This window comes from Giraffa tippelskirchi, chromosome 4, assembly GCF_054371585.1.
Source record: "Giraffa tippelskirchi isolate mGirTip1 chromosome 4, T2T-mGirTip1v1.2.pri, whole genome shotgun sequence".
In the NCBI taxonomy this organism is placed as follows: Eukaryota; Metazoa; Chordata; class Mammalia; order Artiodactyla; family Giraffidae; genus Giraffa; species Giraffa tippelskirchi.
Window position 1 is genome coordinate 73522434 of NC_137278.1, and position 15365 is coordinate 73537798.

The 15365-nt window shown below is 46.5% G+C and overlaps 1 protein-coding gene across 3 annotated transcripts in view; it reads right to left on the reverse strand.

Moving 5' to 3' along the window:
- Positions 1-15365, reverse strand: part of EPAS1 (endothelial PAS domain protein 1) — a 91497-nt gene that overhangs the window by 16283 nt on the left and 59849 nt on the right. For 2 of the 3 annotated variants that reach the window (XR_014082520.1, XM_081592029.1), the window contains exons 3-7: positions 14285-14436; positions 13786-13870; positions 10272-10390; positions 9968-10173; positions 749-855 (exon numbers count right to left, since the gene is read on the reverse strand). Coding sequence is in view for 2 of the 3 variants with exons in the window: in XM_081592029.1 (XP_081448155.1) it covers positions 749-855; positions 9968-10173; positions 10272-10390; positions 13786-13870; positions 14285-14436 (669 nt within the window). In the remaining variant the exon portion in view is untranslated. Of the gene's footprint in view, positions 1-748; positions 856-9967; positions 10174-10271; positions 10391-13785; positions 13871-14284; positions 14458-15365 lie in introns of all 3 variants that reach the window. The other variant, XM_081592030.1, reaches the window with a different exon arrangement.

Consider the following 15365-nt stretch of genomic DNA (forward strand, 5'->3'; position numbering starts at 1 on the left):
GCATTACACATATTGCCAATACAGCAAAGGTCACCCATGGACTCCGCAGAGGAAGAACATTTCCACTGCAATAAGTTCTTTTGGACAACCCTGCTCTAGAATCCTTTCATAATTCAGGTTGTTTTATAAGCTGCAAGGCACAATTTCCACATGCCATTATTGGGTTGCCCAGACATTCTCATCCAACTGAGTTCTCTTGATTCAGCAAGCAAGCTCTTGGAAAACCATGGCCTACCCTCAACTAATCTAGTAAGTTGGTACTGTACAACCTCCACCTCTGTTTAGCCCAATGTTCCCCCATCCTTCAAGGTTCAACTAAAGTGCCCTGCCCTCTCTTTTCCTGAAGTGTCCCAGCCCTCTTCTTCTCTGAATGGATGTACTTGCGTCTAAAGCATATAACCCAAGTTGATGATGCTCTGTGGGGCTGTTCCATAAGTTTTTGCAGTCTGTTAACTGCAGAAATGTGCCCAGTGGAGGTAGTAAGGGGGGAATGAGATTCAGCCCACCCTCCATTCTCTAGGCTACATGCCTTGGTGTGTTGGTGTGTCCCCTTATCCTATTTGCATCCACATGCCATATAGGCTGGTGGCAATTTTGGTTTTCTAGCTTTCCTGAGGACATGAGTCTTGTCTGCTGCACAAGACAGTGGGCCCTGTGATGAAAGTGATTGGATTTTCTTCCTTCTCACCAGTCACATTTCACTCAAGGCCAGATTCCACAGATGTACGGGGGTACTCCTGGAACTTACAGTTCTGGTGGCTTTTGGTCATGTTCTCTGAGTCCAGTGCATGGTAGAACTCATAGGCTGAGCGGCCGAGCAGCTCTTCAGGGTGGTAACCAACCAGTTCTGTGATTCTAAATAAAAAAAAAAAAAAAGCAAGGTGGGGAGAGCAATCACATGAATATGAACGGGGTGCAAGGACCTATATCCAGAATGTAAGTCAAACGCACACATTCAGTGAAACACACTCGAAACTTCCTGGTCATACCATTCATCCAAACAAACAAAAATATAGTGGTTAACTTACAACTATGGGTCTGCTGAATCTCACTCTTCCTGCCTTTCCTGAATTGTGTTTGGAGAGGAAGGAAAAGCACCTATCTAAGGGTTCCCTAACTCTCACCCCCAGACAGACACATATGCATATTCTCCAGTGACCATTAGAAGGGGCTCTCATCAGCCTCCCAACTCCTAGTTTTTGTAGACAAGTGAGCAGAGATGCAGCGATGGCAGACACTTTACTTGATGTCTACACAAGTGTCTGGGGACAGAGCAAGAATAAAAATGGGAACCTCCTGATTATTCAAGCTTATTCTAGTAGAAGTCATTATAAATGAAAAGTGAAAATTATGTGATCCCGAGTTAGAAAAGCGCAGAGGTGGCCTTTGCATGTGTGTTAACCATGGGGCAAGAGGAACCCGGGCAGCAGAGCCTGGTCTGTGCTCAAGTCTTCACCCTTCAGGTCCTACCTGGTGACCTGATACCTCTTAGACATCAGGTGTGCCATTATGGGTTCTCCAATTTGTCTCTCCCTACCTCAAGGAAAGGAGGGAGGGCATAAGGTGCCGAGAGGAATAAATACAAAATCATAGCTCTAGGAATGTGCCCCTTCGTTAACACCCTGATAAATTGGCAGCTCTGAAATGACAGGGCTTGGCTGGGCCCTGTACAGTGTCTGCTTTTGATGGGAAGTGGGCAGAGAAAAGGCAGATGTGGAGAATCATGAAGAATCAGGTACCTTTCTAAGAACCCTCTGCTCTGCACAGGAATCATTAAAATAAACAAAGCCCTACCCAAGAACCACCAGATAAGCTGCTTCCCCACGTCATACCTAAACATATTTCTCATAATCTTTGTTCTCTTACATTTTTTTCTAATGGGCTTGCTGTCTTGTTTACTTAGCCTATCACGAGCTAGAAGTGATGCTATCTCCTCATCATTACAAACTCTATTTTGGAACACATGGCTTCTGGGGCCTGGCCCAGTCACTGTCCTCGCTGGAGATGCAGCATGGAGAGGAAAGCAGAAGCTGTGACTCCTTGGTCTCCTGTCTCTACTCCTCTCTCTCACTCCATATGGGTTTTGTATAGGTCAGACTAAATCAGTCCTAGAAGATTATTTCTGTTCTGTCACTCCCCTCTATAAGCATCTCCAACTTACCTATCACCAGCCACATCCAGAGGAAATAAACTCTGCCTAACTTCCAAGTTCCCCCAGAGTCTTATCTCCATCTTCCAAGCAGTTTAATTTGCAGCTGATCGGCAGCATGCCATGTCTCCTGCCCTGGTATATCCCTTTGCTCCCAGTTTCCATTGCTGGCAAAGCTAGGCTTGCTGCAGAGCCTCAGGGCCTTCTTTCTCTGAGCCCTGATGACGACAGGGCCAGTTCAAGACTGCATCTTGTTCACCGAGCTTTTTCCAAGTCCCCCTTCTTGAGCCTAATTAGCGAACACAGTGTCACAAAGAATTATGTATTCTTCTGTCCACATCCTAGGCTGCCAACCCTGAATTCAGGGACCACATTCTCCTTTGGCCTCCGCGACAACGAGTGCTCAGTAAATGCCAGAGTAGCCGATCAACAGACTGATTTTCTTTGGGGGCCTAAGGTACAGTCAGAGCCCTGTCTAACCCAGCACTGCTAAGGATCCTGAGCACTAACAATCCACTTTTCTTCCTAGAACACAACCACCTATCTTAGTGCATGACGGTGCACACACACAGCCTTCAGCGCAGCCCGCATGGTATTCAGTCCATCCTTCCTCCATTCCCTAAGGTGTGTCTGGTGTTGAATAGGCAGAGAAGAGGCAAGTTCTCTAAGTGAGACTTGGGGGTGAAAGGCTTTGTGAAACAACGGGCAACACAGCAGAGTTGAGATGCTTAGGTAGGTCTCAGCTGATTTTGGCCAGCAGAGATTTCTCTGGTGAGATTTCAGCAGTTCACTTGCACCAGCCAACTGGTTTCAGACGGGGAGGACCTGTCCCCTCACTTGGCCCTGAGCAGAGAGGTCTTTGAAGTCATCAGCAACAGACATGTTCCTCAGCGACCCAACTCTGGGACTGCCAATGGCACTTTAGCCAGAGTGGAGATTCAGGGAGAATGAGGAGATGGTTGAACAGAGCTGGTGCTTCCTTTCCTACATCCAAGTAGCTTTTCTGATGGGTTCCATGTCTTTCAGGCTTAGCCTGGGAGTCAGAATTACATCAGTAGGCTGTGCTGACAATGGGTTGGCTGTTTATAGGCTCACAAGTTTGCCACAAAAACTACTTCTGTGCCTGCACTAGTTGTAGATTTCCTAGAGACCCTCAAAAATGAGGCTGTCCTGGGAAAGTCTGATTCTACTCCATGAAGAGACTACACTTTCTTTCAAGATTAGAATCTTTAAAATGCTCAAAGTAAATGTTTATTATAATCAACCTCAAATAAAATATTTTCTGATCTAATTAGTATACTATCCATTCAGAGGACACAATGGGCATGTTTTGGAAGTGGACAAACAAGGGCTCAACTTCAGGATTGCCAGCTCTCTTCCCAGTAGCAGCCTTCATTTATCTTGTCAACTAAAATAAATATTTAACGTCTCCTTCTTCATGCCTTTAAACAGATGACTATAAAAACTGGGAAATACACATACCCCAAACACAATTGAAGAACATTCGAGTGGTTGAACTTCACAAAACCAGGAAACCCCAACTCAAAGCTAATGGTCATTGCCCTCCTTCGGCAGGCAAGCCGACGCCAGCGGGGAGGCTAACGAACCCGGTTTGTTTATAGGGTCGGCCTCCGCGGCACACAAGGGCCCTCCCTGCTCATTTCCCTCTGTCCCAGGGAAGTCTCCAGAGCTGGGCTGTGATAACATAATTTCATCTGCTCTCTTCACCAGAGGCAAGGGAACTATTTTTTTTTTTTTTTTCTTTCTAATTAAGGGTCCCTGACTCTCTGGAGGGGGGAAAAAGTCATTTTGGGGTCACCCATAAATTTCAAAAGTCGATTCAGTATGGCTGTTCTGTTTGTAGAGAAGAGGGGCATGTAAAGGGGCTTAATTCACCAGACTTCAGAAGTAAAAAAGCACAGAGGTTCCTTTTTAATAATAAAGTAGGAAGAGAACTGGATCGAGGATGAGGCCAGGAGAGAGACATAGACATTGACAGGCAGCCACACGAGGAAGAGAGAAAAAAAGAAACTAGAAAATGAAGAGGGAAAGAAAGGTACTTAAAATCTGAAGTTAGTGTCTCCCCAAGTTAATATGTGGGTCAGAGGGCTGGGCTCTGGATTTCAGAGTTGGGTTTGCCTCACAACATAAAATGACAGTTACTGGTCATTCATGGCTCTCTACCCTTAACGCTGTGAGGCCTTTTCCACATGGACTACCCGTGGCTGAGCGCTAGGAAGACATGGACTCTCCCGTGGCAGCAGGGTCAGGGCCGTGTGGCCTTGTAGGCAGAAGAAACACAGTGCAGGCCTGAGCCAGCTCGGCCGCCCACGAGCAATGGGGCAGAGAGCTCCGTGCTTCACACGCCACGCCTGGAGTCAAACAAGGTCTGGCTGCAGTTTTTACTCATTCCCTACACGGGCACAGAATTTGCTCAGTAAATTAATCATGTAAACAAGATGGTTAGAAGAGTATTTAAACTATTTGAGAGGATGAACATTTTAAGTACTTCATAAGCACCTATTTGTTTTTGAAAGAATGCCTTTGCTAATAAAACCATCCTTCTATTCAGGTCTGCTTTCTTTCCTTCCCTCCTCTGGCCATGGCCTCTCTGCAGTAATACTGGGCTCACCTCATTTTGATTTCTGTATGAGCTTTTTTTTTTTTTAGCTTTAAAACTGCATTTCCTTAATAATATCCAGACTATTCACTACCACAGTCAATGTCATTTGTTTTAATGTATTTCAATCCAGATTTTCTTTGCTTTAAACAACACTTTTGCCTTGTGTTTTCCTCCAATAGTACATGGTTAAGTGAATATCCAACTGGCTCTGTAGTTAATAGATAATTAATTTGCATCCTGTCAGTGTTATGTGTTACAGGTGGGGTGAATATATACACAGTGTACATAGGAGGGTGGCCCTGGTTCAATCCTGGACCGACTCTGAGTGCCACCAAATGCTGCAACTGCCTTTCATTACCTTGAAACCCACAAGCAGGAAGGGGAAAGTTGCCTTGAATTGTAGCAAGAGAGAGGCAAATCATGCAGATGAATAATTTTTGAATTGTGAAGTCTACCACACTTTGAAATAAATTCCAAAAGAGCTGCTTCTTCCAAGGAATATTTTGAACAGATTAGATAGGATGATATACAAGCATTTCTCATAAACATGCTCAGTCTTCCTTAGGATTAATTTCAGAACACTGTTTGGAAGAGACACAGATGCACAAGGAGGACATTTCAAGTGTCTTTTAAACTCAGGGACTCAAAAAACACGTTATATATACCCTACATAAGATCAGTAGAGAAAGACTACTATGTTTGCAAAAATATTTAGAACGGACTATGAAACTAAAAATGATATGTAACATATTAAGCTAAAAGATCACTGCATTTAAAGATGCAGTGACACTTCAACACTTCGGTAACACTTCCTCTAAAAAAAAAGTAAAATAATTTGTTAAATGTATCTCAGTATGCAATGAAAGCATATCGTCTTTTACTATTAATTTGCCCAAAGTCAGTCTATTTTCTTCTTGAGCATTAATACTATCACTTTTCAGGTATTTTGATGTGTGTGTGTTTAAAATCTCATGGCTCTTTATAATTTTACTGACAGTCTCTTAAAGATTCTCAACTATCCCTCACTTTTATCATCATTACCATTCCCAACTTCTTCGTAGAAAAAGAGTTAGTCATAAATCTGACCCACAGAATTTGAAATGTAGGCACCTTAAGTCACTAAACTGTAACTTCTGATATTATTACATCCTATGTTTCCCTAATTCAGTGACAAAAGGGAGTTGCCCTCAGATTCTTTATTTTTAAAAATTACATGACCCTCTTTGTTAATCTGAAAATTTTACTGTTATGATAACTTTGCCCCCACTGATACTTCTCTTATCCACATAATTTGCTTTTATAATTTATTTCTAAGATACAAAAAGATTCATAAAACACACAAAGTCACAGTGGGATTTTGTGTGGGACAAATTTGCCCTGCTCTCCCTGATGACTTGGCTTCTTTCACAGTTATTTTCTTTTTCCACTAGATGGCGCCTCCACGTGACTTTAAGAACCACCCCATCTTGAAGTTAAAACTACTTGGGAACAACTTTTGTCTTCCTTTTGGGTGAATGATTCATTAAGTTGCTCATGTCTCCAACTCCAGACTCTTGGAGATCAAGAATCATCTCTTTCCTTCTTTGATATAATCAGTCTCTGGCACCGAGTTAGATACATAGTAGATGTTCAATAAATAACACTTCATTAATTGGCTGCTCATTTTAGGAAACTATTTGAATTGTGAATGGAGACAAGTTCATCCATTACACTGATAATCAAGATATTCTTCTTTAAACTTGCGGCTCAGTTTTACTGCCTCTATTGAGAGCAATTGATTGTATATACACATAAATATGACTAACATAAACTGTTATAGAATTCTCTTCTAACAATATTTGCTGTTTCAGATAATACAGGACTTGGTATGGTCTTGACTCTTTATTAAGAGGAGCAGGATGAATGCATTTTGAACCATTTGCATTCCTTTATTCAATTTCAGATCTTTCAGGACAAGTTGCTTCTGGTTCAACTGATTTTGGAAACCTGAGAGTTAAACACAAGATTACTCTTGTTTCTATTTTACTTCTCACCTCCCTGCTTCCTTTCTTCTCCCTTCTCTTTTTCTCCATGATCCTTTTTTTTTGTTTGTTTGATTATGTCTGTGGTCTCAATACAACTAAGAAAAAGTACCAAACAACCTCAAAAGTAATTTTGTGAATTCTAATTGCCTTACATTTTCACCAGATTCTTTCTAACTTTCCCACTGGAAAAAGAATCCCTTTGTGGGAAATCAGAGCCTCTCATGTGTGCCAGATGTCATTAAATCTAGTGAATTCCCTGATTAAAATGAAATGGTCCCCCTACTATGATATGTAAGTGTTGGTTGTTGAAGCACTGCTCTTGGAAGAGTTGTGTGTGTGTGTGTGTGTGTGTGTGTGTGTGTGTGTGTGTGTACGCATGCGCACTCATGCCTGTGTGTGTGTGTGTGTGTGTGTGTGCACGCACGCGCACTCATGCCTGTGAGAAACCAAGCATGAATCTGTGTATACCTTTCCCCATCCCAATACAAAAAGTAAAAACAAGATAAGCTACCAAAACCAAAAAATCCTAGTCCTCATCAAAGCAATTGAGAAGTAACACATAGGTGTTAAGGACTTAAAATAGTCACTTTATAAACTGTCTAAGCCATGTCTGTGCCCTTGTGAACTAATCTCCTAATCCGTTAAACACAACTTCTGTGTGGCACAACCTTCTGTGTCTTTAAATGCCTCGGCATCCATCTCAACAGCAACATTGAATTCAGAAGTTGGGCCGTATAATTAGGTTTTTGAAAGACAAGATTTTGCTGAAAGTGCACTATATCCAGCAAACCTTACAAGTAATATCACCCTCCACACTCTGAGTCACAAAGCCCTAAATCACAGGTTCCTTCAAGTCAGGATCAACTCTGCCTACCAGACCTGAAGCAAATTAAGAAGTCGGTGCAGGGTCCCTCTCCTTTCTGGGAGAAGAGTCTTCCACACTCTTAGGCCCCCAATTCCTCATGTTATTGCCCCTTCTTTCTTTCATCCAAAGATTAGACACTTTCAGGAAATGACCTGAAATTCATTCAAAACATGGTAAAGAGTGAGGAATAACTTCAAATTACTCTTTCCAGAGGAATTTTCCCTTCACTTTAACAAGGATCAAAGTCTTAACACTTAAAAATTTCTTCTTTCCTGTTATCTAGGGATGAGAAGTTATTTTCTAGGACAGTAGGGTTTCCCAGTGCTTCTGGGGTCACATTAGGGCTGTGCACATTACAAAACTGTATCTTCTGCCCAGAATGGTCCTTTGATACAAAGACTGCATCTAATAAATAACCTTACACAGCATGGATTTCTTGGGTGCCTGCCTTTGCAATAGTCTTTCTCTCTAATTATCCTCATATCACGATAATGACAACATGAATAACCCTAATAACTGCTGGCTGTGCCAAAGTTCCAGGACACAGTCTTCATATGGGATATTTTCTCCCTATGAGGTTAGAGCACTTCTTTCTACATCTCGAACCACCCACTACCTGCAACAGTCTTGAATTCAGCACTGTGGTGGTCAGAACTAGGGGACAGGAATGACTCAAGGGCACTTTCACCCGAGTTCTTAAATCTGTCCTGGAGTCCAGTTCTAAGGAGCGGCAGCAGCAAACACCAGGTCAGTCCAGAATCAGGGGAGACAGACTCAGTGGAGCCTGGAAAGTAGAGCCCCATCCATGAAGAAACTTGCATCCCCTGGGACATCCAGCAGAAGAGAGAAAGGTGGGTGGGCCTGGGGGGTGCTGAGCAGGAGATCCCTCCTGGGGTCTGTGGCTTCCTGCCGGCTGGGAAGGTGAGGCAGTTTCCTGCTGGTAGGCTCTCCTTCCTCCAGGCCCCCAGCCTCTACATATCTCCAGAAGTGGTTTCAGCCCCTTGGGTTTAGCAGGGAGACAAGCTTCAGGGGAGGACAAGGACAGGGAGCAATAAGCCAGCAGGAACAAAAAGCCTCCCATCAGTTAGGGGGTTTGTGTTTTTCAAAGCGCTTCCATGGCCATCACTCATCTTACAGTGATCCTGTGAAACAGGTGGGGTAAGTATGCATTTTAGAGAAGGGGAAGCTGCAATCTCAAGGTTTCTGGAGAAAGCTAGAAGGTGACAGTGGAGTGGCTGGAGCAGCAAAGAGTTGCCCCAAGAACTATGACTCTGGACAAACGTGGTTACTCTGGACACTGCTGAAAGCTGGAGTCAGGTGGGGAGATCCCCAAGGGCACATCCCATCATGCAGTAGATGGCTGGCGGCAGTGGCATCTCCTTGAGCCGGGCCTGCCTGGCCCAGCCCAGCCCCTGGACTGTCCCTCCCTCCCTGATGGTAGCCATTGCCCATGGCATCCGTGCTTCTTCCACCTCCTGATCCATCCACATCTCCAATGTCCAGGCACAGAGGGGAGGGAGAGGCCAGGCAGTCGGGGGGAGTCAGAGCTGTTCTTCCCACCCCTCCCATGACAACTCAAACCTTTTCCCTGTTTCGATCCTCACCTCGAGCTAAAACTAGAGTGACATGGGTTACATGTGTGGCCTTGGGTACTCTTTCAACTACTTTAATAAAGAAATAATTTAGGGTGGGAATCACAGCTAACACTTCCTATCGGATTGGAACTTAGGCCATCTCACTGCATTAAGGCTCTTAACCACTACACTCTCCCATAAGAGAATTTTCCAGTTGGGCCTGGCTTCAGGGATTGGAGTCTGACTTAGTTTCCTTCATCAAAAAGCCTTCCAACCGGGGCTGGACAGTGGCTGGAACGGAGGTGACATAGGAGGAGCAGAGGCTGAGGAAAGAGCTCACTAATGGAAGAGAACACACAGGAGTCACATGACTGCAGGGCAGTTTCCAGGCTCCCAGCTGGGCTCAGCACTGGGTGTGCTGATGGAGACCTCTAGACCCTCTTCTCCCGGTCAGCAGAGTGGAGGGAGGCTTGGAGATCTAGGAGTCTCACACACACACACACACGTGTGGAGGAAGATGTACACACCACCTCCATCCACCATGACAACAGCTGTAGTCTAGAACAGCTCTGGGGTAACAACAGGGGACAGTCCAGTATGACCCTTGGCAGCACTGGTGGGATGAAACTGTGACCTGCCCCCAGCAATACAACATGTCTGCCGCGGACCCGCACCCTGACCACAGGCACAACACCACGCGCATGCGCACACACGCTCCCCACCGGGCCCCACCTGTCGTCGCAGTAGGTGAACTTCATGTCCATACTGTGGCGGCTCAGGAAGGTCTTGCTGTCCAGTGGGATGTCCATGTGGGACGGGTGCTGGATCGGCTCACACATGATGATAAGGCAGGACAGCAGCGGCTCCTTGCAGCCGCAGAGACTGCTGTGAGGGGGGCAGTTGTTGTAGACCTTCACCTGGCCCGTGCAGTGCAAGACCTGGAGACCAGCCGCGGAGGGTCAGACGTGGGGTCGGGGGAGGGGCGGAGGCTGGCGGGGGGCACCCCCGGACTCCAAACCCAGGCCTGACGCCCTACCTTCCAGGTGGCTGACTTGAGGTTGACCGTGCGGCCTCTGTTGGTGACCGTGCACTTCATCCTCATGAAGAAGTCCCGCTCTGTGGACATGTCTTTGCTTTTCTTCCCAAAACCAGAGCCTGGATGGAGAAGGGTAGTGGAGCCAGCTGAAGTTAGTGCTGTTTGTAGTCAGAAGCAGGGCAGTTTTTCAGGGCAGTGTGTGTGTGTCTGTGTATCTGTGTGTGTGTCTGTGTGTGATCCCTGAGGAGCTGCTGTGAGCACCCGTAGCCGGCCCTGAGCGCTCTGTGCTGTCCTGGCTGTGGATCAAGGCTCCCTCATCTCCAGCCCATCTCCCCTGCAGGGTGAGCTCCTGAAGGGTCGGGGCTATTCCACTGTTTTATCTCCCACTGCACCTCACACTGCAGAGTGGTCAGGCGATGAGTGACCACCGGCCATGATCTCAGCAAACCTCTCCCCTGGGTGGGCCCCATAGAAGGAATTCCAAAGGACCATCCAAGCAAGATCACAATCGCTCCAAGGGGATAAGCCTCTCAGGTGGGAAATTTCCCTTAGATGCCCCTGTCTTTTCCCCATTCCTGTCCCTCCAGTGCCCTACTTTTAACCCACAGTGGCTGCATTCAGGATCCCACACCATGTGCTCCCTTCCCAAAGTGACACAGGTCAAGGCTCATGGAACACCGCTGGTCCAAATCTCCTGTGGTGAGCAAGTTCACCTTGAGGATTAACTCAGTACGGATCATATCCCTTCTCAGCCAGAATTAAATAAATCACCAAGACAAACAAGACTGCTTCCTTCCTTATTGTCTCCAAGTAACCTGCCCACTCAGAACTTCTCCCACTGAAAAAAAAAAGTGATGAATGCAGTAAACCCCAGAGGTATCCCTCTGTCCATGTCTAAATTCTGCCATTCTGGACCTTCCAAGGTACACTCCTGCCCCGCTACCCAGCATCTCAGAACAACCCAGAGCCTTGTTTCTAATAGTCACACCCTCCCCTCTGGGCATAGCCTCAGGACTGAAACCCCCAGGGGTCAGTGACTTGAGTGACACAGCCCCAAATCACTGTGTCAAATGAATGGTGGCACTTTTCATAAACGTCAAAAGAGAGCCCACTAAGTAACAGACCAGATGGTGAATCTTTTTCTGTTTCTTATAAGAGGGTATTCCTCCATCACAATCACAAAATCATCTCTCCCATACGCAGTGATGTTTCTCACAATTCTAGCTTCCACAGGTGGCGTTTGCACGTCATGAGATATCCTTGTATCCTGGGGTCTGGACACACTACCAGGACCGGCTCAGGTGCTGTGGAGCAGTGGGCGGGAGGGACTCATTTGTGGCTGTGGCATGGGTTATGCCTGTAGCCTCCTGACCTGTTAACTTCGGGATTTTCCCCATCCTGTCATTTGGTTAATCTCTCTGAACACAGCTCCAGTCAGATTACCCCTATCTCTGCTCAAAAACTTCCAACAGCCCCCTCTGTCTACAGGATGAAGTTCAAAGCTCAATTGCCGGCCTTCAAAGCTTTCCACAAGCAGCCTCACAGCCTTATCTGCCTCTGGGTGCTCACACTAACCCTTTGCTTATAGATCACAAGTCCACTCAGGTCGGCACCTTCAAAGCCTTTGCTGATTCACTGATTTTGATCCCAAGTCCTCAACACAGGGACCGAGAGACCTAACGTTCTACTCAGATCAACAGAGTAGAGTCATGCTGAGTCACAGCACTTGAGAGCGAAAGGTCCTAGACTTTGCCTGGTCCAACACTGTCACTTTGAAGAGAAAGATTCCCAGGAACAGAGCAATGAAGAGACTTGGTTCAAGTTGTATGATCAGACTGAGACTAGGGCAGAGGTTGAACTGAGACCGAGAACCCAAGGGTTTCCGGAGTAGAGAAGAAATAAGAGACTTTGGGGTTTTCTCAGGCTTCCAGTGCCTGTTTTAGAAAGGGATTCAGAAGGTCTGGCAGCCTTTTTCTCACAGAACTAAACAAGACTTTCTCAGCAACACAGAGAAGACAGTGAACAGCCCAGAGAGCTTCCCAGCCTGTGCCTGACCAGAGTTAGGTGGCCTTCAGGAGGGAGAGCAGAGGGGCTGGGGGAGGAGGGGGTGGTGTGGGTCGGGGGAGGTGGTGGGAATCCTGCACTCTGCAGGCTCAGTTGGTAACAAGGGTAGAAGTAGGCTAATAAAATGTGTGCTTTTTCAGCATGTGTGACAATAAGAACAAAACCTTGTAGGCTTGATACTACCGCCTTGCCTCTGTCATTCAGGTTGGATAAGTACGCGCTCCATGTCAGTGACAGGTGAGAACTGTAAAAAGGGATGTTAGACTTGGTACAGCCTGTCCACGGCAGAGACTGACTGTCAGGTTCAGAAGGGACCTCGAAAGCCATTGAGTTCCCTTCTTCATAAAGCTTCAGTCCACTTGACAATATGTCCATTAGAGCTTTTGCACAACTGTCCCCAGTTACAAGAGATGAAGCAGCAGGCTCCAACTGTCCCTGAAAAGTGCTTCCTGCTTGTGTGGGCCCTTCCATCCACTGGCAACTGCTGGAGCCCCCACAGGAGAGTGCCGTGCACAAGACCTTTAAACTTTCTCCATCAAAACCAGCTGCTCCATTTGTTACCACCTGGGGACCAGACTCCTTCCTTGGCTCCGGTGGTAGCTAGTCTCTAAAGGTGGCCCCAGTGAGCCAGGTCTCACAGTGTTCAGTGCCTGGTATAGCCCCCTCCCACAGTGAATGGGCCAGGTCTGTAACTCACTTTAACCAAAGAGTGGTGCTGTACCAGTTTCAGGACTAAGCCTTCAGAGGGCCTGGCAGCTTCTACTTTTGCACTTTTGGGGAGCCCTGAGCTCCCCAAAAGGGAGCTAAGAATATAAGTATAAGAACTCTGGCTACCCTGGAGAGACCATGTGGAGAGGAAGAGGCTCCGATACCTTATGCAGTGAGAGAGAGCGCCAGCCTCTAGCTACTGCCACAAGGTCCCAGAGGTGTGGGTGAGCCCTCTGCTTATCCCATCGGGTTGAGCCCCCTGACATCACATGGAGCATAAGAACCACCCATAGAACCCACCGAATCATGAGAGACAATAAAAGGACTGTTTAACCCACTATGTTTGGGCAGTCTGTTACACAACCATCACATGGACAGCTGCAACAGTTCCCATGAACATTTTGGCACAGACAAGCTGATTGGTTTGGATGGTGTCATTCGGAAAAGATGCTGGACACTCAGGTGATGAAACCTCCTGGAGATGGTGTCCTAACCCACAGGAGTGTGCTAGGAGTGTGATCTCAGGCACCACAAGAGCCAGCAAAAGATAATTCTGAGTACTAGGTCCTTCCAGGGCCCTTGATCTCATCTCCAAAGTCCTGCTGGATTTTCTATGGGTGTCTGTTTTTTCTGGATCATGATGGCCATGATCTATCCATCCTATATTAGTACACAAAGGGGAGGCAGGTCCCTTCCCCACGTGGTGTTAATAAGGAAAGAAACACACTGAAAAATACCTTACCATTTTTGAGACTCAAGTTCTCACGGATCTCCTCATGGTCACAGGGATGAGTGAAGTCAAAGATACTGTGTCCTGTTAACTCTACCTGTTTCAAAAAACAAGGTCGGGCTCATTATTCCTGACACTGAAGAAGTCTGCAAGAGGAAGCTGGACCCCCTTTCAGGTTTGGAGAGAGGGAGGAGGCTGAGTCAGATCTTCTCATATTCCACTCAGCAGATCCACAGACACACAGATGTAATAGAGGTCATGACAGACATGACTGACAAGAGTGGGCCTGCAATCCAGTTGGCAGAACTGTCTGCCAGGATGGGCACTGGCAATACTAGCCTAATGCCAGGGGCTCTAAGTTATTTCTAAGGTTTGAGGCTTGAGATCAGAGAGGAGGAGGGTGGGCGCATGCAGGGAAAGGTCAGGGGGGAGGTGATCAGAATCTCCCACTAATTTCCACCCCCAAATGGAAACATTTTCCCTTTCTGAAGGAGCCCGAGGAGGGTGTCACCTGTGTGAGTCCCATGAACTTGCTGATGTTCTCCGACAGAAAGATCATGTCACCATCTTGGGTCACCACGGCAATGAAACCCTCCAAGGCTTTCAGGTACAAGTTGTCCATCTGCTGGTCAGCATCGGCTTCAGATTCATTTTCGGAGCAAACTGGAAAGACAGGGGGTGAGACTGAACAGCTTGCATCAAGGTGGGGTTAAAGCAGATGTGACTGGTGTGGATGGATGTCTTCCAGGGATGGCTCAAAGGCATCAGATGGATTTTTCTGGAAAAGCACACTGCCAACCACCTAAGTGTCCGTCACATGCCCAAGGAGCAGGCATCTGATGAGCACCACTGCACAGAGGACACCCTGCTGGGGGCTTCACAGGTGGTACAGTTGTGGCACTGTACTTGTGGTACTGGGAGCAGTGGTGATCACCGATGTCCAGGCAGTTACAGGAGTAGTTGGGACAGTCATTTTCCCTAATGGATGTTGAGCAATGACAGCATATCAGCCTATCACTGAGATGCTGTGTGATCTTCAAAACAGCTGTGGGGTAGGTCCTACTTTTTTTTGTCTTATCTACAGATGAGGCCCAGAAAGATTAAGTCATTTGCCCAAGGTTATAAAGGTTGTGGACTCAGGCAGCTGAATCCAGAAGCCACACTCCTAACCATTCATCGGCTTTGGAGTCAAATAACCACTGACTCTATTCCTCCTATTACGTTATGGCTCTAACTGACATAACAAAGAGTAAGTGAAAACCTCTTTGAATATCAGTTTCCTCGTCAGCTAAATGGAGATAATAATTCCCACCTCTTCAAGTTGTAAGGATTAGATAAGTATGGAGAATGCCTAAAACATACTAACTAGCGTGAATTCTCTCCTTCTCTGGCTCCTTCTATAACACTGTCACGGTCTTCAAATTGCTCAGAATCTGAATGGGGGCTGGGTGGTACACCAAGCCACAAATCTAAGTAAAGAGTTCAGGGTGACAGAGGTGGGTGCCCAAGAGGAATATAGACAGTCAGTGCTGAAGGGTTCACAGGTAGAGGGGGTCACTTTAAGGTGGTCAGAGACAACTGTTCAAAGAAAG